We start from the raw sequence: 25125 nt of genomic DNA, 5'->3' as shown, positions 1-25125 counted from the left end.
TGGGGACGGGACTGTCAGATTTACTAGAGTTTAGCTTGAGATTTCGCATTACCAGTTAATCATTATCTAACAAAGTCTTGGGGCAATCTTGATCGACTGCTGCCTCCTTGGAAGCTCTCTGTAGTCTGGAGGCACCCTATGAGATGGCTCACTGAGTTGCTCCTCCACCACACGCCACTCCCCAACTTCGGGATGCCATTTGACAATTTTTGCCTGGACGTCCCCGTTGGCATCGAAGTGAACTTCCCTCCGTGAAAGTCGAGACCACTCCTCAAATTCATCATCCTCAAAGGCGATGTTGTCAGACTCAATGGCCTTATTTCTCATAGCAATTGTGTGAAACGTCCTGCTATCCCACAAGCCATCACGCCTGGGATGTTTCCCTAACAGCTCCGTTGCTTCTTCTCTCACTTCGGCGTCGCGGCATCTACATGCGACAACCAGCAGTGGCATGGTAGGTCCGTTGTCCATGCTGAACACCTCAGAACAGCCACCGCAGTTAGACTGTGTTTGAATGACAATCCGTGACAAGTCCACAATCTCGCGGAATGCTGGTGTAAGACTTTTGACTGTCTTGACATCTCTGTAACTGATGCTCACGACATCGCTCCATAAAAGAAGATACTGTACACGCAGATTGCATGCGTCGACGTATGAGCTGAAGTCGCGATCTTGTCCAATCCTGGCATGGTCATAGATCCCCTGAAAGCTGTCATGCCAGCGTTGAAGATGGGCAAGAAACTGAGGAAGGACTCTCCTTAGATCCTCAGCATCCTTGAGTTCATATGTATTTCGTATATACCCGCCAGCAATGACCTCTTGCGGCATGTCGTCCGCGTACATGTCGGTATAGATCGGACAGCGGTGGCAGATGTAGTGCTGAACCACTCTCCACCATCTTCGTGCGATGTGTAGGTCAGCGAACGTCGAAGGCATCTCTTCAACTGCAAAGGGCCGTGTGCTACCACGGCAGCACCAGCTTATGTCGCTTGAGTTCTTCGAGTGAAGCACGTTGTGCGACCAAGATTGCATCGTCATGCCTTGGAAGATCCACGCAGCATCGTCACAAACGGAGCGGATGGAGTCTGTCTCCCGAGCATCCTCGACCATGGACCGCTGAATGAAGTAGTGCTCCATCATCTTATATGCGTGCATAACATGCTGCAACGCCGCATTGCGGTCACCGTGGAGGCACTCGAAGGTGACAAACAGGACGCAGCAGACGATAGCCCAGAGCATATTATCAGTCGACGGCGCGGACGTGCGTACAAGTTTGATGGCACGACCGTAATGCTTCAACGCGAACTCATAGTGCGGCCCATTGCTGTGCAGTTCCCTTCGAGTTCGACGCTTGAGATTCGGTACCAGGGCGCGGGCCATCGCGGCCATGGCGAGGGCTGCGTGTTTGATGGCGGGCTCATGTCGGGCAAGCTGTGGGAGGATGCGGGACATGACATCGTTCGGGAAGAGGTAGATGTTACCGACGAGGATGCGCCAAAAGTCGAAGTAGCCTCTCTCTTCCGGGTCTGTGAAGAAGACAGAGTCATACCCTGGTTCGACGAGAATATTCTGGATTCTCCATGTCCCCTTCGCCACGATCCTGCGCGGCGCAGCTTGGATTTGGCGGTGCCCTGCTTTGGTGTTGCGGTCGGAAGGGTACCCTTCGCATACCCCTGGCCCGCGGGGTGACTTGGTGCACTTCAGGCAAAATGGCCTGGTCTCATCGCATTTGATGTGCCGCCGTCTTGCATCAATCGTCAGCCCATCAGGGGATATGACTAGGACTTGGAGTCAATGCTTACTTGCACGTGATGCAACCTGTTCTCACTTTCTTTGAAGAAGCTCTCTTAGTCTGTGAGCGTTGATGTAGAGAGAAAGTGACCATTTGAGGCGACATCCCCGGCAATCTGCAGCATCGTCAGATGGATTTCCAGTGTCAGGGGGCGGCCGCTACGATCGGAGGCGCGCCGATGATGACGTACCTATTCTTCTTCCCCCGAGACCCGGTCGTCAGCGGGGCCATGACTCCGGCGGACGGATCCGGGCTGGACGACTTGGATTTCGAGCTTGAGCCCGATGACTGTGGCTCCATCATAGACATGGTCAAGGTATGGATGACAAGAAAAGACCAAGGACAGATGGATCTTGGGGGCCATGCGCAGTCCTTAAACAATGACTTCCGGAGCAAAATGCTGAAGCCTGGCAGCTGCCAGTTACTAAACCGAGAATAGCGTAGGATTGAACCCGTTAGCGTGGTAGGGCAGGAAGATCCTTCGCCCCAACGGCTGCAGCCTTTCCGCCCCTGAATAGCACGACCAGGGTCGATGTCAACCCGAACTGTGAGGTCTTTTTGTAGGCACTCAGTCCGAGGTCCCCGCAGTCGCGAGATGAAGTGCCAGAGTGTTGTGTCAAAGGTAGCAAACGCGTGATGAGCTTCATGGATTCCCCCGTGATTTGGCCCTCCATCATCGATCTTAGTGTTTTCCACTCAGTGTGAACAAAGAGCAACCCAGAAACGGCACGCTAGCACGGCCGGCAAATTGGCGCCGGTGCTGTGCTGCCCACAGCCACGAAGGATTGTTCTTCGTCAGAAGTCAGTCGTTGTGATTGAGCGACCGCTGGGAGCTTACTGATCCTTCACCAAGGAATTACCAATTGAGACCACTCAAGCTTCTAAACATCTTAATCCGATATGGTGCAACGTAAGCCGCCGTTGAAAGACCAAGACTTCGGATGATACTCCGTCTGCATGTCCATGTAAAACTCACTAGTTAGGTGCGGTGCTTTTGTTGGGTGTTGTACGACCTACTTTGCTGTTGATCGACCACATGGTCTACGACAGAGCTGCGTGATGCCTGCATTGGCAATACAACAATATCTGCCCACCATTGGTCTCACGGGGCTCGCAATTGTTTATTCCACTTGCAAAGCTTCGTCAGTGTTTGTGAGAGCCGAGCATCACATTCGTCGTATGAGGTGCAGATCTCCGGCTGCTCGAGATTACCAGCAGGTGTTAGCGCAAAGCAGTCGCTGTCGGGCCACTAATGTTAATCACCCACGACCAAGTCCAGTGCCATAAGCTGACAGGGGCCACCGGAGGAGAACCCAACCACCTCGAGAACACAGACGTTATGGAACATCAATTGGGGAATTTGTAGTTAAAAAGGGTGGGAGAAATACTCCAAAGCCTAATCTTCAGCAGCGCCTTGTGAAAATTTAGAAGACCAATCGCCTTGTTGCTGTGATGCTGTAAACTTAATGCATGTAAGATGACGACGCGGCAGCCGTCTGGAACTAATCTTCAGACCACGCTCTTACATCCACTGTTAAAGGTCCTCGTGATGTTGCATGTCAAACGAAACGAACAGCCAAATTGAGGTCGGGATTGGGTCTGAAGAGTAATCTTGTATTAGGACTATTTGTTCTTGTAAGAACACATGGACTCCTGGACTTGGTCTCTAAGCAGCTCCAGACCTTGCCAGACGTTCAAGAATAATGGGGGTTTATTCAATTTCTGATCTGCGACCTACTCGCTCCGTTGGCGGTTACCTGACAAAGAAAAAATCGTCTTGCGAACTCAGACTAAAGACTGGAAGTGTTTGTGGAAAAAGGAAAAGAATAAAGAAGGACCTTGTTAAGTTGTGGCATCCAAACTAAACACTCTCGTGGTCGTGGATGTGGCCGTGGCTGTGGGTGTGACCGTGGGAGTGGTTGTGGCCGTGGGTATGGCTATGGCTGTGACCATGGCTGTGGCTGTGGCTGTGGCCATTGCCAGCCTCGCTGCTGCTGGTCATGCCGTTACCACTCTTGGAGAAGTGTCTGACAACGGTCCGGCCGCTGCTGGAACGGCGTCTCTCCTGCTCGTGCAACTGCGTTCGCATCCTCTCCTCGAGCCTCTCCATCTCGCGGCACTTCTCCTCGTATCTGGCGATAGCCTCATCACGCTCGCGGTCGGCGTTGTTGCGAGCGCTGATCGCCTTCTCCTTCTGCTCCCTCGACTCGCGAAGCATAGTGCGCATGCTGCTGATCTCGAACTCGTAGCCGGAGCCGCCGTCCTCGTACTCGGTGACGCTCTCGCAGACGTCCTCGTATCTGCCCTCCCAGTCGCGGCACTTCTGCTTAAGAGAGCCGCACTCTGTCGTGAGACTCTCAACCTCGACCTGGAGAGTAGCAGCGAGAGACTTGTGGCTCTTGATTTCAATCTCGTAGTCCTTGATCTTGGTCTTGGCGGTGTTGAACTCAAGCTGCAGACGCTCGATGCGCTCGGTCTTAGAGTGGATCTCTTCCTGGGTCTTGGAAAGTGTGGACTCGGTGTGGCTAAGAGTCTCCTGGACGATAACCAGCTGGCGGTGGATATCATCGGCGCGGCCGGAGTGGCGACCGCTCTCCTCCTCGACGCGCTTCTTCTCAAGCTGAAGAACACGGATCTCCTCGATCTTCTTGGTAATGGTCTCACGCAGCTCGGTCTGGATGATCTCGACGCGAGAAACGTCCTCGCGCAGAGACACGATCTCACGCTCAGAGTGCTCCCACTTGAGCTTCCACTTGCTGCTGCGGTCCTCGGCCTCCTCCCAGCAGCTGTGCTCCTTGATGATGTCGCGCTTGAGCTTCTCAATGTGCTGCTCGAGCTCGGTTTTCTCGTGCCTGACCTTAGTGACGCGCTGCTCGGCCCTGGTGATGACCTCTTGGAACTCCTTGATCTCGAGCTGCTTCTTCTCGAGGCGATCCTCGAGTTCCTTGTTCTTGCGTCTGATCTCCTCGTGCCTGTGCTCATGCTTGCGCAGCCTCTCCTCCAGTTCGCTCTCACGGTGGAGCCAGTCATGTTTCTCCTTCTTGAGAACCGAATTGAGCTGCTTGGAGTGGACAAGCTCCTTGTGATGGGTGTCGTGCTTGGTTGTCAGCTCCTCATAACGAGAGAGCAGCTCGGTATACTTCAGGTCGAGAGCATCACGGTCGCCACGAAGCTTGCCACACCTGTCTTCGAGCTCAGCACGAGAACTCTCGGTCGAGATCAGAGTGTGTCTCGTGGTCTCGACAGTCTTCTTCGTCTCCTCATGCTCGCGCCTGACGTGGCTGAGAGTGTCCTTCACTTGCGTAATCTCGTGAAGGAGGTGGCGGCACTCGGTGTCGCGCTCAGCAAGCTTCGTCTTGAACTCGGCAGTGCTGTTAACAGCGGCCTTGAGGTCAATGTTGAACTTGAGGATTTGCTTCTGGCGCTCTTCGTGCTCGTGGTGGTTGTGAGAGTGCTCCCTCTCCTTGATCTCGATGATCTCGGCGAACTCCTCAATGCGCTGGTGCATCCTGTCCATCTCAGCATAGCAGGACTCCCGCTCAGCGATGATCTTGCTCCAGACCTCCCTCAGGGAGGTGCTGCGGCGAGACATGTTGGCCATCAGCTCTGTGAGGGCAAAGAACTCGCCCTCGGCTTGAGCGGTCAGCTCCTTGGCCACTTCGGAGCTGTACTGCTTCTGGTAGCTGCCCCATGATGAAGTTCGGGTGCGGCTCAGGATGCGACGGGAGCTATGGCTGTGACCATTGGCGAAAGAGCGCGTGGAGCCCGTAGGGCTGGCGTCGCGAGAGAGGACGCCGTTGGGACGAGGCAGACGTCTGGTGCGGGACATCTCGAAGATGTGAGATGTGGCATCCGGGGAAGTAGACAGGTCCTCATCGAGGATGCTGTCCATTCCGACGAAGTCCTTGGGCATGAAAATCCCATTGGTGTGAGTGTCGAGGGTAGCCATTTCGTTGAAGTAAGGAAGCTCGTAAGCAAGGTTACGATTCAATGAAGTGCTGGATATCTCGGTCATGGGTGGGCAAGGATCGGATGAAGCGGGAAAGAGAAGACACAAAACAGGAGAATAACGATCCAGATATATAGTCATGGATGCTGTGTGAAGGACTTTTCGTGGGAGGGATTCCAGGATGAGAGGAGACGCCATCCGAGGGACCAACAACACAATGGTAGCCATTGATGGCTTCCCCGGGTATCCAGCTGTCTAGGAGCTCATTTCCCAAAACGGTGTTGTCGGCTGCCACAAACGCACTCGTCTCCACCAAAACGAGATAGGAGAGAGACAAAATCCCAGCTCTCTCCCTAGGGTCTTAGACAGCATACTCTCTAGCTACCGTTGATCTCAACGATCGGCGTATCCTGAAGATTCATCGTCTCCGTTAACGGTATCATCCTGCCTGCGAGCATTGGCCAAATAGAGTGATTCCAGCAACTGCCCAAATGAATGTCTCATGACAAAAGAGAGGGAGAATCCCATCTCAGAAAATCATTCTCGGAAAGACCTCTTGGGGAACGGCACGAGCCATGCAAAGATTCAAGGAGCAATAACCAATAGAAGGGGTTGTACCTGCTAAGTCGTGAAAGTTGTGTCTGTATCCAGGCGTATCCAGGTGGATGGTTGCGGGACACGCCAGCCACAGAACACAGATGTGAGACATCCCACGGACGGTCTCCCTTGCCCAACGCTCTGATAGGCTCGTTTACAACATGGCGAACCCAGAATGCCATAGTGACTTTTCGACGTGCTCTTTCGGGACAAGATCTCAATCATTTGACGCAGACCGAACGAGGGGAGCTGTCTTACACGCGGCACTTGGCATTCGGAGGGGTCCTACGGTCATATCAAGCAACGAAGAAACCAGAGATGTCACTGCCCATCCAGAAAATACCGATCTAGCGGACATCATTCCATAGCTAGATATAAGTTATCACTTTGTCTTCTCTTCCAGCCAAGATCGGAGTTAAGAAGCTCGGTTGACGTTGAAGAAAGCAACCATTGAGGGTTCGGATCAATAGGGGAGTCCAGCCTCGGTATGCCTCTCGGATCCGAAGAATGATCTTCACGGACAACTGCATTCCGGCATACCAGCAAAATGGAGTCGCCGCATTCAGCTCGGTCACCCCGCATGAAACACATGCGCCGCCTTGCGCGAACGTTCAAGACACCCCATTTCCCAATCTGTGGCTCACTTTAGCGATTATCAACAAAACGGGACATATTCTTCCGACCTCTACTCATTCCGCATGAGCCTGCGACATTCCAACTTCACACCGGCGCAGAGATCCAGTGATCAGCGAGACGTTTTGCTCAATGTTGACGATTCAGGATAATTTCTCTCGTCCTTGCCAAGAGGCTCAACAAACCCGACTTTTCATGTGCTCACGATACTCGGGCCGGTCCCAAGCATCTCTTCCGATGTGGCGCTGATGTCTTCGATTCAATGTCTGTTTGTGGGGATAGATGCTTCCTGTACCACGGATTAGGTCTTGATTCAACAGGAGTGAACCAAAACTGAAATTTGTTTTGAGACGCTCGACCAAAGCACATGTGATAGTTGCTTTTGAAAGTCACGCGAAGGACTGCTGATTTCTCATACATTATCCTCGGCGTCCGAGTCCGGTGTTGTTCTGGTAACAGTCGAGCGCAAGTTTAGACTATCCCGATTTTGATATTTTGGGTTGTCACCAATGTGTTTTGTTGTGGATATGAGTTCGAGTGAGTAGCTGCCGAGGTAAACTGTATACAATCACTAAGGAACTGGGAAAATGAGCCCCGAGACCCGGACAACTATCCTTGACAATAACATCTCATTTGATCAATGAATCGCGTTGCTACATGATCTTGTCTTGGCCAAGAGCTCTTTCGCGAGAATTACCAGTCCTATCTGCCAAGCAGCGCCTCAAAGAACCTCCTGAATGCTCCTCTACTAATGAAACATGAATTGAGAACAAAAGGAACGTCTCATGTGCCCCAGTAATGATCAAAATCTATTAGCCACTATGTTATATGCCAAATATTCATTCATCGCTACCCATCTTTTGCACTGACGCTCTCCTTACAATGCCAGATCAGATTACTCTCCTAACATGTACGCCTGGTTCCCTCAATATCGCACAAGCAAACTAACGACAAAAAGCTTTTGTAAACCACGAGAGGGCGGAAGCTTTCCCGCCAATTCCGCCAGACTAGGGCGGCACTTCCGCCTATCTGAAGCTATTACTTTCCAGATAGCGTAACCCTCGCCTCTCATGAGGCAGGTCCCAAATTTTGATTGGCATCCCAACACGTCAAATGTGGATTGACTTCGGGATTTGTGCCCCCATTGCCAGATTCCAGGGAAATATTTCAAGTGTAATAGGTTATGCTCAACGGCCGGACCGGCCCGTTTACGGGAAAAGTTGCCCCAAGGAAATCAAGCTCCACCAAGGTGTCGACGACGCCTTGCGGTCGCCAAATCCAGAAAGAATGGCTTCCGTGGTGCTAATTTGACCGATACCTCCGCGGAGTTATGAAAGCGAGTCTCAATCATTAAGAGTCGCGCGTATCCAGAAACATTTTCCAAAAGTCTAGAAATTTTTGCTTCACAACCTCATGACCGGCAACAATCACCCACGCGAATGATTAGTTTTCCGCGGCAAACTCGGATAACACCCACTTTCGCCGTGCGGTCAAGAAACGGTCCCCAGCATGAAAGAGAATATACCGCAGCCAGCAGAGCGACCGCACAGCTCGGTTTCAGATGGTACGTAGCAAACAATTATTCAGGGTCGTAAGCACGGCTGACATAGTTCTGAGGCATAATGACCCACGCTGAAAGCACCGAATCTATCATGGACTATCCAGATGGCGGATCGAGAGCTTGGCTAGTCGTATTTGGCGCCTGGTGTGCCATGATACCTTCCATGGGTCTCTTAAATTCGCTCGCCGTCCTCCAGGCTTGGCTCGGAGAGCACGAGCTGCAAGGAATGCCAGAGTCTTCCACTGGATGGATTTTCAGCGGCTATGCCTTCTTCCTGTTCTTCTGTGGCGCTCAAATAGGTAAGGCAGCCCGGAGCAAGTGTATGCGTATCGTTTTGAAATTAACAGCCCCAGGCCCTGTGTTTGATGCCCATGACATGCGCCTATTGGTCATCCCCGGAGCTCTCGGCATCGTACTTGCTCTCGTTTTCATGAGCCTTTCATCCGGTAAGCCTCATAAGCTTCCATGTCTCAGACTGCCTAGCATCATGAGTTCTCGATGATGACTTTAATTATTGTCCAGAGTTCTACCAATTCTTTCTGTCGTTTAGTGTGCTTGGCGGGATTTCGTCGTCATTGCTGTACAATCCAGCTGTATCGGCGATCGGCCATTGGTTTCACAAGAAGAGAGGACTGGCCACTGGCCTGGCTTGCACTGCGGGAGGTGTGGGCGGCGTCTGGATGCCCCTCGTCATCCTCTACTTGGCTCCTCGCATCGGCTTCGGCTGGTCTATACGAGTGATAGCTCTCATATGCGCCATTCACGGGGCAGCGGCATGCTGCCTACTGACTAAACGGCTGAAACCTGAGAAGTCAAGAGGCTCTTCCATCGACCTCAAAGCCCTCAAGGACATTGACTACGCTGCGGTGGCCCTTGGACTAGTTCTCGTTGAGTTTGCCGTCTTCATTCCCATTACATACATCTGCTCCTACGGTATTCACTCTGGGTTCGGATACCTCGACGCGTACATGCTCAACCCCCTTCTCAACGTCGGCGCCGTTCCGGGTAGATTCTTACCCAATTACGTTGCTGATCGATTTGGTGTCATGAACACAATGTGTACTATCACATTTTGCTGTATGGCTTCGATATTTGGCCTCTGGCTTACAGCAAACGGGAGTCGGACCATGACAACAGCTTTCGCCATCATCTACGGATTTTGGTCAGGAGCATCTGTAAGCCTCGCTCCGGTCGCCATTGGCTTGGTCTGTCGGACAGAAGACTATGGGAAACGCAACGGTACCGCATACACTCTTTGCAGCTTTGGTACTCTCATCGGGATTCCAATCGCCGGAGCGATATTAGGAGCCGAGGGCGGCGGCTATCCGGGGTTGATAATATTCGCTGCGCTAGCCTATGTAATATCCTTGGCCGCTTACATCTTTGGTCGTGTACGGTTAGGAGGGTGGTCGCTGGTGAAGGCGTGTTGATGGGGTTCGGCTCTGACGGGGTCTCTGGGGTTGTTAAGATGGCTTGCGTCGGTGTAGATGGCATGGCATGCAGGAATCGAGGTTGGTGGATAGATAAGCCATGGGAGAATCTAGCCACCAAGTTCTCTGAAAAAATACGAAGTCTCGGACCAGATGCGACTCTGATTTTACTTCGAGCTTGGCCGCTTTGAGCACAAAGGTATGTGTACAGACATCTCTCGGCCAGAGCACAGATGAGCCAAGACTCAAAGAGAGGTTCTGAAGTCGCCATGCAGGCAGCAGCATGCAGGTGAGTTGACTTGGCCAATCACCTTCAACTATTGCTACTACTACGTCTCTCAACGTCTCTCATCGCAAAGCAATGAAACTTACTGATTTACTAGGATATGCTGCCAAGTCCGCCTTCGAGGGCTTGGATGCAGTCTAGGAAGCATCCTTCGTCATGTGCACCCACTCAGAGCTACCACGTTTGCTTCCGGTTTCTAGCCAGGCTAACACGTCAACGGCAGCTTCCTGATTCATCGTTGACAAATTGCCCATTCCGTACGCGAAAGATCAGAGGCTTTACAAGTTTTTCTTGTCCACATGGCGCGGTATCGCCGGAAGGTTCGGCCTATGATGTAATAGTCTTTAGACAATCGAGCATGTCACCACACAGACCCGCTCCGACAGACCACTTCCGGCACACCACCCGAGCACCCTTCTCCACGGACATCCGTGTGATAAAACGGCGTCTATCCACTTGTCCGACGAACTGCTACGTTCTCAGACTCTTCAGGATTCGAATTCAAAAAGCTCTATAAACTGCCTATCCCTACCTGAGCTAGCTCACAAACTTGTCGTCATCAACGCATTCCAGAACATCTGCCAGCCTTCCAGAAACGCACGAGTCATGTTCCTCTCCAACAGAGCACCAGCGAAACCGCTGCCCCGCTTCCAAACCAACACGCCTCTGGACTCGACCTTTGATAAGGACATCCGCGACGTGCACCTTATCTACGACTACGACGCTGAGGACGAGAATGGAAATCCGGAAAAGTGGCGCTATGAGATGTGGTTCTTCTCCGAGGACCGCGTAGTTTACGCCATCCACGGCGGACCGATGGCGGGCCGCATAAACTACCAGGCCGCCACGTATCAGTGTATTCGCCCCGGCGAGCTATGGCAGGTGAACTGGCTCGAAGAGACGGGGACTGTCTGTTCGCTGGTCTACGACATTCCGAATCAGAAAATCTCGACTCTTATTTCGTTTTCGCGGGGTCATTGGGAAAATCCTCAGGCGGCGCACGGTGATAAGCGCAACCCCGGCGATTTGGCGCGGTGGAGGGTGCTTGCGAGGTTTGGGCATCAGAGCGACAGGCTCATGCTGTCCGAGCAGGCGGACATTGTGGAAAAGTTCAAGGGCAAGGGGAATTTGGTACCTATTTCTGAGGATGCCATAACATTTTGAAGGAGATTCGAGTTTCGTTAGGTGTCGTTTGTAGCATGGGCGTAAAGGTACTTCATCGAGGTTGATATGTGATATTTGAAAGGAAAATGAGAAGCATGCGTTGTCACATCACTTGAATAAGGCTTGTTTGGGAGAGGCTGCAAGCTTAGAGGTGTTGTATTCTCCGTTCACTTCCATGCAGATGTGTCGGCTGTGATTCAGGTGCGCCTTCGCTCATTTGATGACACGAAACATCGACAACAAAAACGTGGCGGGACAGGTCGAATGCACATCTTGTGAAGGCCACATCTTGTGAAGGCGCAACTCGGATCTTGTCTTGCAAGCTTCTGCAACCCAGTATATACAATTCATTCTTGTTCTATTTACTTAGTCTGGATGAACATTGATTTTACCATTTATCCATCTCAGCCATTGGATCGAGAGCATTTATCGGCAAATCTTGGTTGGGCCAATGCCAGCCGGGTTCTCCAGCGTGCACTTAAGTCCCTTACAACAATCGTGAGGCAGAGGGTCGTTGTCGTTGCAAAACTCTGTGGTTGTAAATCAGCTCACTGTGAAATAATTGGAGGATCTAGAAAACAGGTATTACCATCCGCTCTTCTGCAATCTGCCTGACGAGGGAATAATCCCATGCCCGCAGTGTCACGCTGATATATCAGTCAGCATTCGGCGATGTCCACGAATGAGCATTTAAGGGGGTTAAAGGTCTTACTGGGTGAGGGACAGCAGCCGAAACAACGGCAATGAGAGTGACGATAACTGCAGTAAACTTCATATTGTTGGATGTGAATGAGCTGGACAGGTGACAGACTCAAAGAATATTGTCTAAAAACGTGGAAGTACTGGACTTCAAGATTTTGAATAAGAATGAAGCTGCCTGCTTGTTTGATGACCAACTAGCTGGAACATTATGTCAGTTCAAGCGGCGATGTCTACTGCTTTTGTACTTGACCGAATGCTTGGGCGCTTGATCGGCAGATCTTCTTTGAGAACACTTGACTTGGCTATTTTGGTGTTTTCGAGATAGGAAACTTCCTAATTCGAATGATTTACAAAGGAACACAGGAAGACTACGAGGATTTAACAGACGAAAGCTATTATAAAAAGTCGCCGTAAAGAATTAAGGTTGCTGTCAAACACAACTGGCAGGCGAAGTGGGCACTAGATGTGCATACCATGTATCGCAGCAAGTCAAGAAAGACTCTGAGCATGACCTTCGGATATTGATTCACTCAGACTATTGGCTAACAGCAACCCTTAATTGATGACGGTATCCCCGAGCTGAACCGGACTGCCGGTACTGAGCGGCCGGAGTTGAGGTTCGTCTGAAACGGCCGTCTGAAACTCGCCTCCAAGAACTTGACCCCGTATTCCTGACTCAAGCCTTTGCATATATGGCCTTATGGCTGTGCAGCTTGGGGAAAATGTAATCACAAAAGGAACATCCCGCCTGAAAAGAGCCACAGAAAAGGTAATGCAGCATAACGATTGATTGCTGGTGGGTCTGGTGGCCTAGGTATTGACATATCCAGCCGGAGACTTGTTCGCGCTCTCAACTCCGATACCGAGCCCGAACCTCGGGCATATTCTCGACTTCTACTCGGTGCAATTCGTTACGCAATGACGACAGGTAATGTAATTGTCCACAGGTTCGCTTGCATCTTACCTAGTTGCCCAGGCGGTAAACCCAGGCTTTGTTGGGCGTCAGCGTTCCCTGAATGATATTTTCCCATGCCTTCTCAACTCCTGAGGAACCACCAACTCCAGTGCCCCAAACCAGTTCCATATCTCCTAGGTACTTCTCCCCGACTGCTTTCTCGAATGCAGCTTCGTTTTCTTTGAAGAAGCTCTCCGCGCCTTCCGCCTCAACACCATCGTCAATGACCCAAGTCGTGTTCAGTTGAACAGGGACACCCCACTTCCCTCGCAAGCCCATAAGTGCCTGGAACTCCTCTGGAGATTGCATCTTTGGCTCGCCGCCAATCAAGACCAGAGTGAAGCTTGTACCTTCCGGTAACTTGGCGGCCAGAGCTTCGCGGAGCCGCTCTGTGACTTCCACAGGGCCTCCGTTGTCAAACACCACAACGCGCTTAGGCTGGACACTGGCAATCCAATCGACCGTCTCTTTAGCAGCAAGTTCGTCGTACTTCACATTTTTGATCGAGAAGGGAGCCTCGGGGGAAGGACTCAAAGACTGAGGCGAAGAAGTGGCGTTCAGCCATGCAAGAGGCCCATTGGTGTCCGGTTTACGGTTCCGGGAAAAGTTCCAGGTGATGCTCCGCCCCGTCCGGCTTGATGCGGAGAGGTTGACAACGACGGCGGAGTTCAGATCCCCATCCTTGTCGGTCCACTCGCCACCATACTGGCCAGTTGGGTGAACTCCTTTAAACTCCGTCGGGAAGCTGAAGCGATTAAGTACGTAGCCCGCGTTCCAGATGGGATACGCGTTTGCGAAAATAGCTCTGAACTCCTCTGATTTGACGGACTCGTCGACGAGGTTGTACCGGTTGTAGATGCTTCCGAGCTCCTTCCTGTGGTCGCTCACCTCGCGGAAGTGACCCTTGGGCTCGTGTGGTACGAGGTTGAGATCAACTTCGTGTGATGAGGTAGGCCAGTAGCCGTAGAGAAGACTGCCGGATGGAATGGCCTCGATGTTTGACTCGAGAACCCTGGCGAAACCCCACGCAGGGACGATACCCCACTCATCCCGGTTGTTGTACGGGGCGGGGCCCTCGAGAGGGACGGGCCAGGTGGACCACCAGTGGAGCATATCTCCGAGCTTGGCATATGAGAGGTTGTTGGACGTGATGCCGATGAGAGTTGACCGCGCCCGGATGGACGAGGGGGCTAGGGGGGGAAGAGACAGATTGACTGAGATTGTCTCATGTTTGGTGAGGTCCTTCTTGGAAATGACGTGAATTTCGGCCGCCATATTGCTGGCAGTGTGATGAGTGCAGTTGTGTGAGAGTGACTTCGCTGGTGGTTGATTAACGATCAAACGGAACACAGTGAGAGGGGTTGTGGTTTTAACCTGAAGTTTAATCCTTGAGCTGCCGACAATTGCCAAGGGTCAGCAGCAGACCGAGCAGATGGGGCGGCATCAAAAGGGCATCTTACATTGAGTGTGAAGTAAGACCTAAACCGCATCAAGGCTTGGATTAAGCTTGTTAGTGGTCCCATCGCACTGAACCGGCTAGCCGGTTGGCGCCCGCATTTGATTTGATTCCGCTGGGCCACTGTCAGTCATCAGCTAAGAGTCATCCCTACAGGGATCATAGTGGATGCAGTTTGAATCTTTCTCGACGGAAAAATCCTTCGTAAGCTGATTTCACTTCCGATCAGCTGACTGAATGTGTAGTTGATAGCCTTCTGCGACTTTTTCAGCGATGAAAGTGCACACACTGTAATACTTGGATGATGTCCGGATGGGCCGGGCGTTGCGGGGTTCGGGAGTCACTCTGGCTGACACGGAGTTCAATGGGCGGGCAAAACCTAGTACTGTGTACCACATAATACTTGGGGACGAGCAATGCATCGAAGACTTGAGTAAGAATGAATTGAATATGGAGTTGCTATTAGATTGGTTCAATTAAGGGAAACTTTTAAGCGGTACCGAACGCCTTCTGGTGCCCAACCAAGGTGAATCGGTAGTGAACTTTGTTTTCCTTGACCCTCTCAACCGCCTCCTTGCATCCTGCCTCGGAGATGTCAATAGTCTCAACCCATGGCTTGATGCCCTTCTCAGCGGCAAGCTTCAACAGCCCATCCATCTCCTGGTGGTTTCCAATGTGGCTTCCGGACATCTTAGCCGAGTTGCTGGTGAACAGGCCCGCAGGGAACTGGGGAAGTGGCTTATCCGGAAGTCCCACCATGTGAAAGTGACCTCCGACGCTGAGGGTGGACAGGTAGGTCTGCAGATCAAACTCGTTGGTCATATCGGAGCAGTTCAGCATAAAGTCGAACTTGAATGCCCAGGGCTTCGCCCAGTCCTTTTCTGTCGTGTTGATGACCTCCTTCGCGCCCAGCTTCTTGCAGTCTTCGGCCTTGTCGGGCGAGTGCGTGAGGGCGTAGACTTCGGCGCCGAGAGCCTTGGCCCACTGCACTCCGAGGTGGCCGAGCCCGCCGATGCCGACGATTGCAACCACAGAGCCTTTCCCCACACCGCCCCGGACAAGCGGGGAGTAGGTCGTCAAGCCGGCGCACATGAGCGGGGCCGCATCCTCGGACTTGAGCTTTTCGGGGATCTTGAAGGTGAAGTACTCATGGGCGCGAATGTGACTTGCAAAGCCACCATGCGCCTGGCTTCCATCCTCGTACTTTGCGTTATAAGTGTCTGGTTCTTTAGTTAGTCCTCTCATTGGAGCGGCCGAAACATCCATGTCAACGTACCAACGAGGTGAGGGCAGTAGTTCTCGTTCTGGTGCTTGCACTGCTCGCACTTCAGACACGCCCAGACCTGGGCTCCCACGCCGACCCTGTCCCCAACCTTGATGTCCTTAACACTCTTGCCAACGGCAATCGCCTTGCCGACAACCTTGATGGCTTTTAGATCTTGCACACCCGTATTAGATGTTCTAGAATAGACTTACCTCGTGGCCGACACACAGGGGACCCTCGTATTCACCCCAGCCGCCAGTAATAGTGTGCACGTCGGATCCGCAGACACCACAGCACTCGATCTGCACGTCAATGTCGTGATCTTCGAATGGTTTCGGCGTGAGGGTCTCCTTGCTAAACTTGTTCCATGTCTTCGGACCCTGGGTGCAGAAGCCCTGGAACTTTTCGGGGTAGCTCATTTTGATTAGATTGGTGGTGGTGGTGGTATCTAGAATGTTTTCGAGAATAAATTCCGGTGTTCTTGTCTCTGCTTTGCTTCAAAGTGCACTCTTCTTCTAGTTATATACGGCCAGATTTCGCGATGACGCTCGAATTTCCTCAGACCTGCCCGCCTCTGAGCTGATCATACTGCAAGCTGCTCGGGTCAGGCAATAGACCTCGGCCCTCCGCCTGCCGCAAATTACCCATCGGAGAACACCCATCGAAAAGTGCCATCCGATGAATGACGTCTATGAGTTTCTCAATGTCTCGAGGGTCGCCCCACCGAAGCGGCGTCTCGGTCCATGCCGAGAAGGTCGCGCCAACGCAGCTCCGGGTGTAGCTCACGCCTTAGCTCCGAAAGGCTTGGCTTCCAGACCGCTGATAACGAGCTAGCTTCCCCCTGGGGTGTCAATCTCCTTCCCGAACGGGACGTGTCTCGAAGCCTCATGACGCCAACCTTTTTTCATCATGTTGGGTTTGACGGTGTCACAGCAGAAATACGCCGAGACTTGAGCCTCAGGGAAGTCGATCCGGAGTGAAAGTCCCGATTCCACGGCAGTCCGCTTACCAATACACACACATACAGAGGAGTTCGTTCCGCTGAATTGAGCCAATCAAGTCAACGAGGTGCCTGTGTGCCGGACCAACGGTGCGATCAGGTAACCCTAAGAAAGAGGACTGACGTACTTGGGGAGGAACAACTGCTAACCCCTTTGATTCAATCTATTTGCTTTGTGTTTGTGAATTATAAGTCACAATGGTGCTTTATCTAGACCACGTAGACTAATGCACGCCAGAGATAGGAGGAACCGAAAACGCAAGCGGTAGGACGATGCAGCGGCATCACAGATATCATGTTGTCAGAAGTGGTTTTAGCCATGGATTTCAATTCCGACCGTCTCTTTCATCTGAAAATAGGACAGGCACAGAGGTAAGGCAGTAGGAACAGCACCTATTCGCGGATCTTTCTGATCGGTTGAATGGCAGAGCCCAAACCATCGATACACGCGTATGCTAGCTTGCCATCCCGGAGCCTACTAAAGACAGTCATACTCTCGAAAAGTGGGAATTTACTTCAGAGTATTTCCATCATTGATACTAAATGTGTTTTGAGTGTGCAGCTCGACACAATATGATCAGCCTGGTGAATCCCAATGAATAAACTCAAGTTTCTTCTGACCATGCTTGACGAAGCATGAGGGCCGTCAAGATTCGACCGATCTGGGGGACCAGCGCATCCGGACTGAGCTGATTACCGTCCGCTCTCATTCTTGATGCAGTAGCTGGCTCATATAGACAACAAGAAGCAAAGCTTCCAAGGAGACTTTCCAACCCACCCATCGGGCAAATAAAAGCTACTGTTCCAGAAAGTCTGGCTTCACACTGAGATAAAAGACGAGTCGGTCGCAGACACAAAGACACCGATTCTCTAAGCTATCTTATTCCTTCCACAACATACTATTTGACTTTTGTGTCGAAGAGTCCAAAGTCCTACTCTTCATGTATCAGCGAAATGCTGGACCCGTTTCTTCACGTCCAATCGCTAAGTAGTTCGCAACCCCTTAGTAGCGCGATGAGAAGTTCTTCTAATTACTATTTCAAGGTGTGTATTTTCTTGCCGATGAAATACAATAAAATCGAATTGCGTGGAGTATTTTGTTATTGTGTCAAAACAGGAAGTAATGACCATTGTCCTTCAATGAGCAGCGCCGAGTCAAGGACAGCAAAGGCGATTGTGACCCCAGAATCGTTGTTAACGTTGTCAGTTTTGGTGTTTCGAATTACTTTTCTAAGTTTCTTCACTCCGGATGAATTGGTATATTAGAGATACCTACATAACCGGGTAACTAAGAGGCTATGTCCACCTTCTGTATGCCCTCTCGTGTTCCCTCACGGAAAAGCCCCCTTCATGCCAATCACAACCCTAAAGGGCCCACTTACTTGTGGCCTTCCATAGCTCCCCCTCACTTGTGCCTCCTCGCATATGCGCCCATGGCTGGGCATGCCTGAATAAGTGAGACAAAGACTAATACACGGTCTCTTATTAGTTATCAATAAGACTTCAAATATTTCACATCAATCCAGGGGTATGGACTTCACTACTTGGAAGTGATGAGGGCCACACCTTGCTTATTTGGGTTGTATTATTCAACAGATGATTTACCTTTGTGGCAGCGCCGTCCATGATGAACGAGCCTATAGAAATTCCGATCCCAACCACATTAAAGACAGAACGAAGATGTAGGTATTCTCATGATCATTATTCGAAGCCTCGGGTACGGTTACAAGTGGGGATTCATAGGTGTTTATTAATCATGCTCTAGTCGTCTGAGGGCAATTCTTCTTGGTGGATAAGATCTTTAGTATCCATCACACCGGCCTAGTAGACTCAATGAGAGCTATAGTGAAATATTGGGTATGTTGAAGCGCATCAATAACGTGTTGCGCATCTCAGGGTTACGAGCATTTGTTCCACTTGAAAACATGCCCTTGACTACCGCAACCAGGCAATCGGAATGTGCACACGGTTTTCAAAGTCGGAATAACGGAAAGTTGGCTTGAATAAGCAACAGCATAATACTTTCATGTGTCAGTACTTTATGAGTATCACTATCATACGCAGATGTAAGACCCGTCTGAGTCCCTGGACATTTCAATTCCTGTTGGTGAACCACGACTCCACCTGGAACGGAGTCTGTACAAGTTTTATTACGGAAATTCGGCCATTCCGAAGTTTTCACCAAAAATATTCCAAGTATTCATAATGAAGACACACCGATTTACCCCGCGCCATGGATACGTGAGACTGATCAGGCTCGTCTCATGTCTTACATCTCAGCTCAAGCCTAAGACAGATCTCTCCCGGTTGATTCAAGGGACTGGCCGTTCCGCAATTAGTTTCGCGCGGAGATGTGAATTTCTTTGCGTGCCTGCAGAACATGTCTATTCTAGGTCAGTGATTGATTTTGGTCGTCAACAGCATGTGTATTCAATTATCCGTGGTCGACATATCCAGGGAGAGATTGTCATAAATACCTTGACTCCTCTCGAGTAAACGTTGATTGATACTCAGCCGTTTGCAACCAAACATCCCATTCCACATTAACAAGACGACTGTTTCTTCTAAGAAGCCTCTGTTCACCTCTCAATACTTGCCTTGCTCCGCTTTCTCAGACAACAGCAATAACAACAAACCCCTCAAGCAATCATGATCCGACTTATCAGCACTGAGCCTGTCAATGACCCCAACACTCGATTCATGAGACTCTTTCCCCAGGATGATACTCCACCTTATGCTATATTGTCTCATCGATACGACTCAAAAGCCGGGGAAGTCTCTTTCAAGCATCTCAACCCAGGTTCTGAAACGCCGACAGGTCGTGTCAGCTACAAGAAAATCACTGGGTTCTGTAACAAGGCCTTTGATGCCGGGTTCAAGTGGGCGTGGGTTGACACCTGCTGCATCAATCACGATGACTCCGAGGAGCAGAAAAGGTCCATCAATTCAATGTTCGAGTGGTATCGCAAGTCCGAAGTCTGCTACGCGTACCTGGCAGATGTGGCTACCGGTGGCGATATCCGGGAGAGCGAGTGGTTCACGAGAGGCTGGACATTGCAGGAGCTTCTAGCCCCTGGGAATCTCACGTTCTTCGACAAGAATTGGATCGACATCGGGTCGAAAGCTTTCCTGCGAAACGTCATCCAGGAAATCACTAACATTCCGCCAGCAGCTCTACTCGTCAATCAATCAGTAGAGTACAGCGTAGCCCAGATATTTTCTTGGACCCAGGGCAGGGAAACGAGCCGACCAGAGGACGTCGCGTACAGCCTCCTTGGTTTGCTCAATATCAACTTGCCCCCAAACTACGGCGAAGGGGGTAAACAAGCCTTCATCAGACTCCAACAGGAAATCATCAAACGATCTACGGACCAATCTATATTTTCTTGGACAGGCCCCCCTGGGAACCCTGACGGGCTGAGGGATGCCTTTGCGACGACTCCAAGTGAGTTTCTGACTTGTGCGGATGTGAGCCCCAACACCACCTCTCGAGAATTCGCGCTCACCAACAACGGCCTCCGCATCAACATGCGCATCAACGACGCCAATCCTGATGTCATATGGGGACTGCTCGATTGCACGCGCGATGGAATGCACGTCGCCATACCCCTCGAGCAAGTCGGTGATCCTACAGAGCGTCGCTACGCACGGATTGGGCACCATGGTCCGGCTGGTGGCGAAATTGGAGCTGCCGATGTTACACCTGCGGTCTTCAATGAAATGGAAGATAGGGAGGTGTATATCGCACCCACTGGACCTCGCAACTTCAACACCACGGATTGGCTGCCGACGGACTGCCTTACACAATACACGTTCTTCATCGAGCCATCAATGACGCCGAACAACCATCCCGATTTCCGTTTGATAGGCTCTGGGACAGCTCAATGGGTTTTCGGGCCAGGGGGCTTGGAACTGAGGCTGAAACATAGTGGTAGCCGTGGAGCTATGCTCCTGCGTCATCCGCTTGGCGGGAACCAGTTCGTGGTCATGCTAGGAGTCCACAACTGGAGAGTGTGGACTAATATCGTGCCTTTTAATGCTGCGGAGAATCTTCAAGACTTTTCGGACACCTACGTCGATACTGCCGCACAACATCTACGAGAAGATGTTTGGAATGGCTTGGACGAGCAAGAGCATCATCTTGGGGAAGGGAGATTAGTTGCTGTGAAGATTCGAATTGGGCAAATGGAGGGAAAAGCTTGTTTCAGAACGAGAATTACCTTCTCTGTTCGTAATCCGAATATGCAGTAGTATGTAGAGTTGGCTGTTCAGTTCTTTATTCATTCTTTCTTGATGTTTTGCTAGTGTCCTTCCCAAAATCAACTTCAACTCAAGTGGCGCCTCTACTCTTCCAGAATCGCAGGTTGGCCTGACCGTCTTGGTTTTCATGCGGTCAAGACTGGTCAAGCCTTACACGTAATCCTCCCGAGTTCCATTTTCATTGCTCCTGTAAATCGCCTCAAGCATCCGGTGCCTCAGCAAGGCATCCTGGAAATCAGGCGCAGCACCCTCACCCTCCCCAGCAAACGCGTCCCAAGCCCTGCCCGTGTTGAACGAAAATACCTTGGCCTCCTCGACCTCAATCTTCTCCAGCTTCGCTCCTGCCTCGGCCTTGACAAAGCTGACCGTTGGCTGAAACCCCTGAATATTGCCCATGGGCCCCTCCAGCACAAGCGTTCCCTTGGTACCTGTGATTTCCCAGAAGAAGTTCTTGTCAATGGCGCTCATGCCGCCTTGGCACACGGCATTCGCTACGCCGCCGCCCGCAAGTCTTCCCGTGACGGTGCAGTGATCGTGGGACGTCTTCATGATTGTCCCCTGCTGTTTCCCTTCGCTGTCGACGAGGGGAACCACAGGCCGGTTATTCGCGAGAGTTCCTTGCACTCCCCTAAGCTCTCCGAGCACGAAACAGAGGGCATCCAGCGCGTGTCCAACAGAAATCGACATCAGGTTGGCCCCATTCTCAATATCAGTTGCGAAAACAGCGTCCGCCGGAAAGCTGGCTCCAAACCAAGGACTCGTGAAGAGCATCGTGGTCTGGAGTATGTCGCCCAGCTCGCCACCGGCAACCATGTCCCTTGACTTGAGCACCGAAGGATCATGACGGCCCTGCAGACCGACCAGCGTCCTGACGCCCTTCTCGGCCGTCAAGTTCGCGAGGTACTCGGCCTCAGCGACGTTGCGCGCGAGCGGCCACTCGGAGAAGACTGCCTTGCCGGCTTTGAGGGCCGCTTCGATGATGGGCAGGTGTGCCGGGACCTTGAGGCAGACGGCGACGAGGTCGATGTTCGGGTCCGAGACGGTAGATTGGATGTCGCCGTAGGCTGCGACGTCTTCTCCGAGATTATGGATGCGAGCGGCTTTCTTTGCAGTCTCGGTGGAGGAGTTTTGGAGCGCTACGATCTTGTAGCTGGACGTCGTGGCGAAGTACGGTAGGTGTGCCGCGACGGACCATGACCACGCTCTAGAAGCAAGTCAGCATTTTTTTTTTCTTCCCTCTCGATTATCATCTAGCGACTTACGGCTGGGATGAGAGGCCTACGAAGCCGACCTTGATAGGATTTTTAGACATCTTGGTGACTTTGGCTAAGACGATGAGGTTGAAGGATGAGGAAATAGGCTTGACGTCATGATCACGATATCTTCGGTATGAACAATCGCCTTTTATACGTTCAGACAACTGAAGCCATCAATACTGCTTACAAAAGTGTTCGGCGACACCATCGTTAACCTGACTTCACGAATGCGGATGAAAAGCTACGGCCCGTGTGTCAAACGTTATCCTATTGCCTTACAAAGCTCTGAAAGTTACAAATGCGACGGAGCAATCGCCCTTTTAATTCCGCCGACGGCTGTTCAGACGCATCGGATCTGCGGTACGATTCGTTCTGTTTCTAGCCTAACCGTCCCACTACACATACGAACACACGAACAGATTGTCACAGTAGCCGATGCGAAAGGAGTCAAGCACAGGTTTGGGTTAACAATGTGTGAAGGCAGTGAACGAGTGTATTCCAGCTTGGCTAGCCTACGATTTTCCTAAATTGCTCGTACCCAGGCCCATCTACCATTCTATGTGCCCTAGTCTTACCTTTAAAGAGCGTCATGAACGCGCCGAACGAGTGACGGAAAACCAAATCTCAGCCCATCCAGAGACAATAACTCCACTCAGAGCTCGTTCTCCTTCTTGCGGGCGTCGATAACAGCCAACGCCTCCTCGGCGGCCTTGACACCTGAGAGAGCCATGGCGCCAAAGGTAGGACCTGCACCCTAGTCAGCGTCTACGTCAAGCTGAAGTTCAACGGATAAGAACTCACCCATGCGGTTCGCCCCGTCAACCTCCGAGAGCTCCATGCCACCCACAATCAACCCCTTTACAATCTCCCTCGTCCCCTTCACGATCGCGTCCTCGGCCTCCTTCATATCCAACCCGCGCATCCCGCCAAGCTGCTCAATCTGCTTCATGCTCACGAGCCTCTTCACAGAGAACGCACCAAACGGCCCATCGTGGCCCGTCGTCGAGATCACGAGCGGCGCGTTGATTGTGTTCGGGTCCATGCAGCTCTGGTCGTCGTGGTGCATGCTCACCAGCGTCCAGTTCGTCACCACACCGGCAACCCGCACGCTGCCGTCCGCCTCCTTGCGCGTGATCAGATCCTCGACCGCCGTCGCGTTGAACAGCTTCACGTTCGGGAACTGCAGCACGCGGCTGAGCACCGTCGACGTGAACAGCGCGGCGTGCTTCACCACCACAAAGTCGCCCTCGTCGTCGTACGCGACGCCGAGCTCATCCAGGAACACGTCCGCCGGCTTGCGCATGACCATGGCGCTGAAGAGCTGGCCGCCGAGCCACGCGCCGCCGCCCGGGGAGACGCCGGCCTCGACGATGGCGATCTTGAGGTCCGGGCGCGCCTTGGCGAGCACGTAGGCCGTGGACAGCCCGCAGGAGCCCGCGCCGACGATGACGATGTCCGACTCGGCGTAGGTGTCGAGGTCGGCGAAGTAGCGCCGCGTCATGGCGCGCGAGACCTGCGACTCGCGGATGGGCGCGAAGGTGAAGGTGTCCCACTTGCCGAACATGTCCTCGACCTTGGTCTTGGCCTCGGCGGCGGCGGCGGCGGCGGCGGGGACGGCCGGGGCGGACTTGCCGGTGGAGTAGGTGACGGCGAAGTCGCGGACGGGGGAGATGGCGGTCGGAGGAGCCATTGTTGTTGTCTTGGTTGTATTTCGAGTGCGAAGTTGTGTGTGTGTGTAATCTGCTTGTGTTAGGGTGCATGATCCTTTCGCTGGTATTACCCAGATCAAGTTCAAGGCCGTATGTTCTCAGCCCAGCCCCTTCACCCGCGCCGGTCGCTGGCGGCACCATGAGATGGCAGCGACATAGGCAGGGTAAGAGACTGGGCACCGGCTCATGCGTTTTGCGTTCCAGAGGTCACATACTCTAGATTGTATGGCTCGAGTAGAGCCTTCTCTGTGGGTGTGTCAGCTGTACCGCATCATCGATCTTACCAGGAGGGGCATACTGATTGTGTGTCTGTTGCGTATAGTACTTCGGGAAAACCTCAGATGAGAGACGATTTAGTTATACTGTCACCGATGATGTTGGGGAGATGATCTCCTAGTTAAATACACCTTCGATAAGCCCAAACGAAAACCTTGCCCTATCTCCTGCGGGGTAAAAGCAATAGTAAACATCATCCTCACATCACGCCCAGCTTCTCCCGCCGCCCATTGGGTTCACCATTGGGAAGCGGGCGTGATCGGCTGTGTGGAATATGCAACCCCGCGACCAAACAAAGTAGAAGCAAGCTACGCAGCTACCTCTCGCCCGCTCGCGCCTTCGCGCTCGTGTAATTCAGCGGGCAAATACATCACAATAGTGGGGGTTCCTTCGCCCCGTCGCCCAACAATCGAGCCGGAAACCAACGGAGCCCCTCCCGAAAGCCGATGTCACCCGCTCCTACGCCGCAACACCCGTCGACGGCCGGGATCGCTGCATGGCTGCGCGCCGACGATCCCCCGCGCGGCGGCTGGGGGCGACCCTGTGTCACCAGAGAAGGAAAAACAACTCATCGTCGCTGCTCGTCAGTTCCAGCCTCTCATCGCGGAGCTGCCCGTTCAGGCAATATGGCTTTCTCCATCGTTTGCCAGAATGTCTGTTTGCTGTACCGACCACATCGGCGAAAGGATGCTTCGCCGCCGAACCCGGACGCACGCACGGTTCTGCTTACCTCTAGAGAAATAGTGTTCGGTCATTTTTACGTTTAAGCAAAGCACGAAGTACTGCGTAGCAGAGTAAGAAATTCGCGCATTTCGACTGGCATCGGGCTCCATTG

At 52.1% G+C, this 25125-nt stretch overlaps 10 protein-coding genes across 10 annotated transcripts; 4 read left to right on the top strand and 6 right to left on the bottom strand.

Annotated features, from left to right (window-relative positions):
* Window positions 1-66: 66 nt before the first annotated feature.
* On the bottom strand, window positions 67-2101 carry CGGC5_v014665 (Transcriptional regulatory protein moc3; the record flags this gene model as incomplete). Its single annotated transcript, XM_032029543.1, has 3 exons — window positions 67-1744; window positions 1803-1907; window positions 1983-2101. 3 exons carry the CDS (start codon window positions 2099-2101, stop codon window positions 67-69), a joined length of 1902 nt encoding a protein of 633 aa, XP_031890944.1.
* A 1552-nt stretch (window positions 2102-3653) lies between these two features.
* On the bottom strand, window positions 3654-5741 carry CGGC5_v014664 (uncharacterized protein; the record flags this gene model as incomplete). The annotated part of the gene is made up of 1 exon (XM_032029542.1): window positions 3654-5741. One exon carries the CDS (start codon window positions 5739-5741, stop codon window positions 3654-3656), a length of 2088 nt encoding a protein of 695 aa, XP_031890945.1.
* Window positions 5742-8593: 2852 nt separating this feature from the next.
* asaE-3 (MFS transporter asaE) lies at window positions 8594-9962 on the top strand (the record flags this gene model as incomplete). Its single annotated transcript, XM_032029541.1, has 3 exons — window positions 8594-8831; window positions 8886-8978; window positions 9055-9962. 3 exons carry the CDS (start codon window positions 8594-8596, stop codon window positions 9960-9962), a joined length of 1239 nt encoding a protein of 412 aa, XP_031890952.1.
* An 892-nt stretch (window positions 9963-10854) lies between these two features.
* On the top strand, window positions 10855-11412 carry CGGC5_v014662 (uncharacterized protein; the record flags this gene model as incomplete). Its single annotated transcript, XM_032029540.1, has 1 exon — window positions 10855-11412. The coding sequence occupies one exon, from the start codon at window positions 10855-10857 to the stop codon at window positions 11410-11412; it is 558 nt and encodes a 185-aa protein (XP_031890953.1).
* Window positions 11413-13078: 1666 nt separating this feature from the next.
* CGGC5_v014661 (uncharacterized protein) lies at window positions 13079-14344 on the bottom strand (the record flags this gene model as incomplete). Its single annotated transcript, XM_032029538.1, has 1 exon — window positions 13079-14344. One exon carries the CDS (start codon window positions 14342-14344, stop codon window positions 13079-13081), a length of 1266 nt encoding a protein of 421 aa, XP_031890951.1.
* A 670-nt stretch (window positions 14345-15014) lies between these two features.
* ADH6-0 (NADP-dependent alcohol dehydrogenase 6) lies at window positions 15015-16208 on the bottom strand (the record flags this gene model as incomplete). The annotated part of the gene is made up of 3 exons (XM_032029537.1): window positions 15015-15745; window positions 15802-15946; window positions 16002-16208. 3 exons carry the CDS (start codon window positions 16206-16208, stop codon window positions 15015-15017), a joined length of 1083 nt encoding a protein of 360 aa, XP_031890948.1.
* Window positions 16209-16492: 284 nt separating this feature from the next.
* Window positions 16493-17392, top strand: CGGC5_v014659 (uncharacterized protein; the record flags this gene model as incomplete). Its single annotated transcript, XM_066153131.1, has 7 exons — window positions 16493-16566; window positions 16624-16637; window positions 16850-16889; window positions 17034-17054; window positions 17154-17161; window positions 17218-17292; window positions 17352-17392. The coding sequence occupies 7 exons, from the start codon at window positions 16493-16495 to the stop codon at window positions 17390-17392; spliced, it is 273 nt and encodes a 90-aa protein (XP_066007497.1).
* A 2046-nt stretch (window positions 17393-19438) lies between these two features.
* Window positions 19439-21040, top strand: CGGC5_v014658 (Vegetative incompatibility protein HET-E-1; the record flags this gene model as incomplete). The annotated part of the gene is made up of 1 exon (XM_032029536.1): window positions 19439-21040. The coding sequence occupies one exon, from the start codon at window positions 19439-19441 to the stop codon at window positions 21038-21040; it is 1602 nt and encodes a 533-aa protein (XP_031890949.1).
* A 159-nt stretch (window positions 21041-21199) lies between these two features.
* On the bottom strand, window positions 21200-22361 carry aclE-1 (Dehydrogenase aclE; the record flags this gene model as incomplete). The annotated part of the gene is made up of 2 exons (XM_032029535.1): window positions 21200-22253; window positions 22312-22361. 2 exons carry the CDS (start codon window positions 22359-22361, stop codon window positions 21200-21202), a joined length of 1104 nt encoding a protein of 367 aa, XP_031890946.1.
* Window positions 22362-22957: 596 nt separating this feature from the next.
* sti35 (Thiamine thiazole synthase) lies at window positions 22958-24788 on the bottom strand (the record flags this gene model as incomplete). The annotated part of the gene is made up of 6 exons (XM_032029534.1): window positions 22958-23052; window positions 23107-23878; window positions 23934-24045; window positions 24230-24260; window positions 24313-24323; window positions 24754-24788. The coding sequence occupies 6 exons, from the start codon at window positions 24786-24788 to the stop codon at window positions 22958-22960; spliced, it is 1056 nt and encodes a 351-aa protein (XP_031890947.1).
* Between the last annotated feature and the right edge of the window lie 337 nt (window positions 24789-25125).

Source organism: Colletotrichum fructicola, assembly GCF_000319635.2.
Source record: "Colletotrichum fructicola Nara gc5 chromosome Unknown KSG_Nara_v1_contig09, whole genome shotgun sequence".
NCBI classification, from domain to species: Eukaryota; Fungi; Ascomycota; class Sordariomycetes; order Glomerellales; family Glomerellaceae; genus Colletotrichum; species Colletotrichum fructicola.
This window is presented reverse-complemented; position numbering and strand designations above follow the sequence as displayed.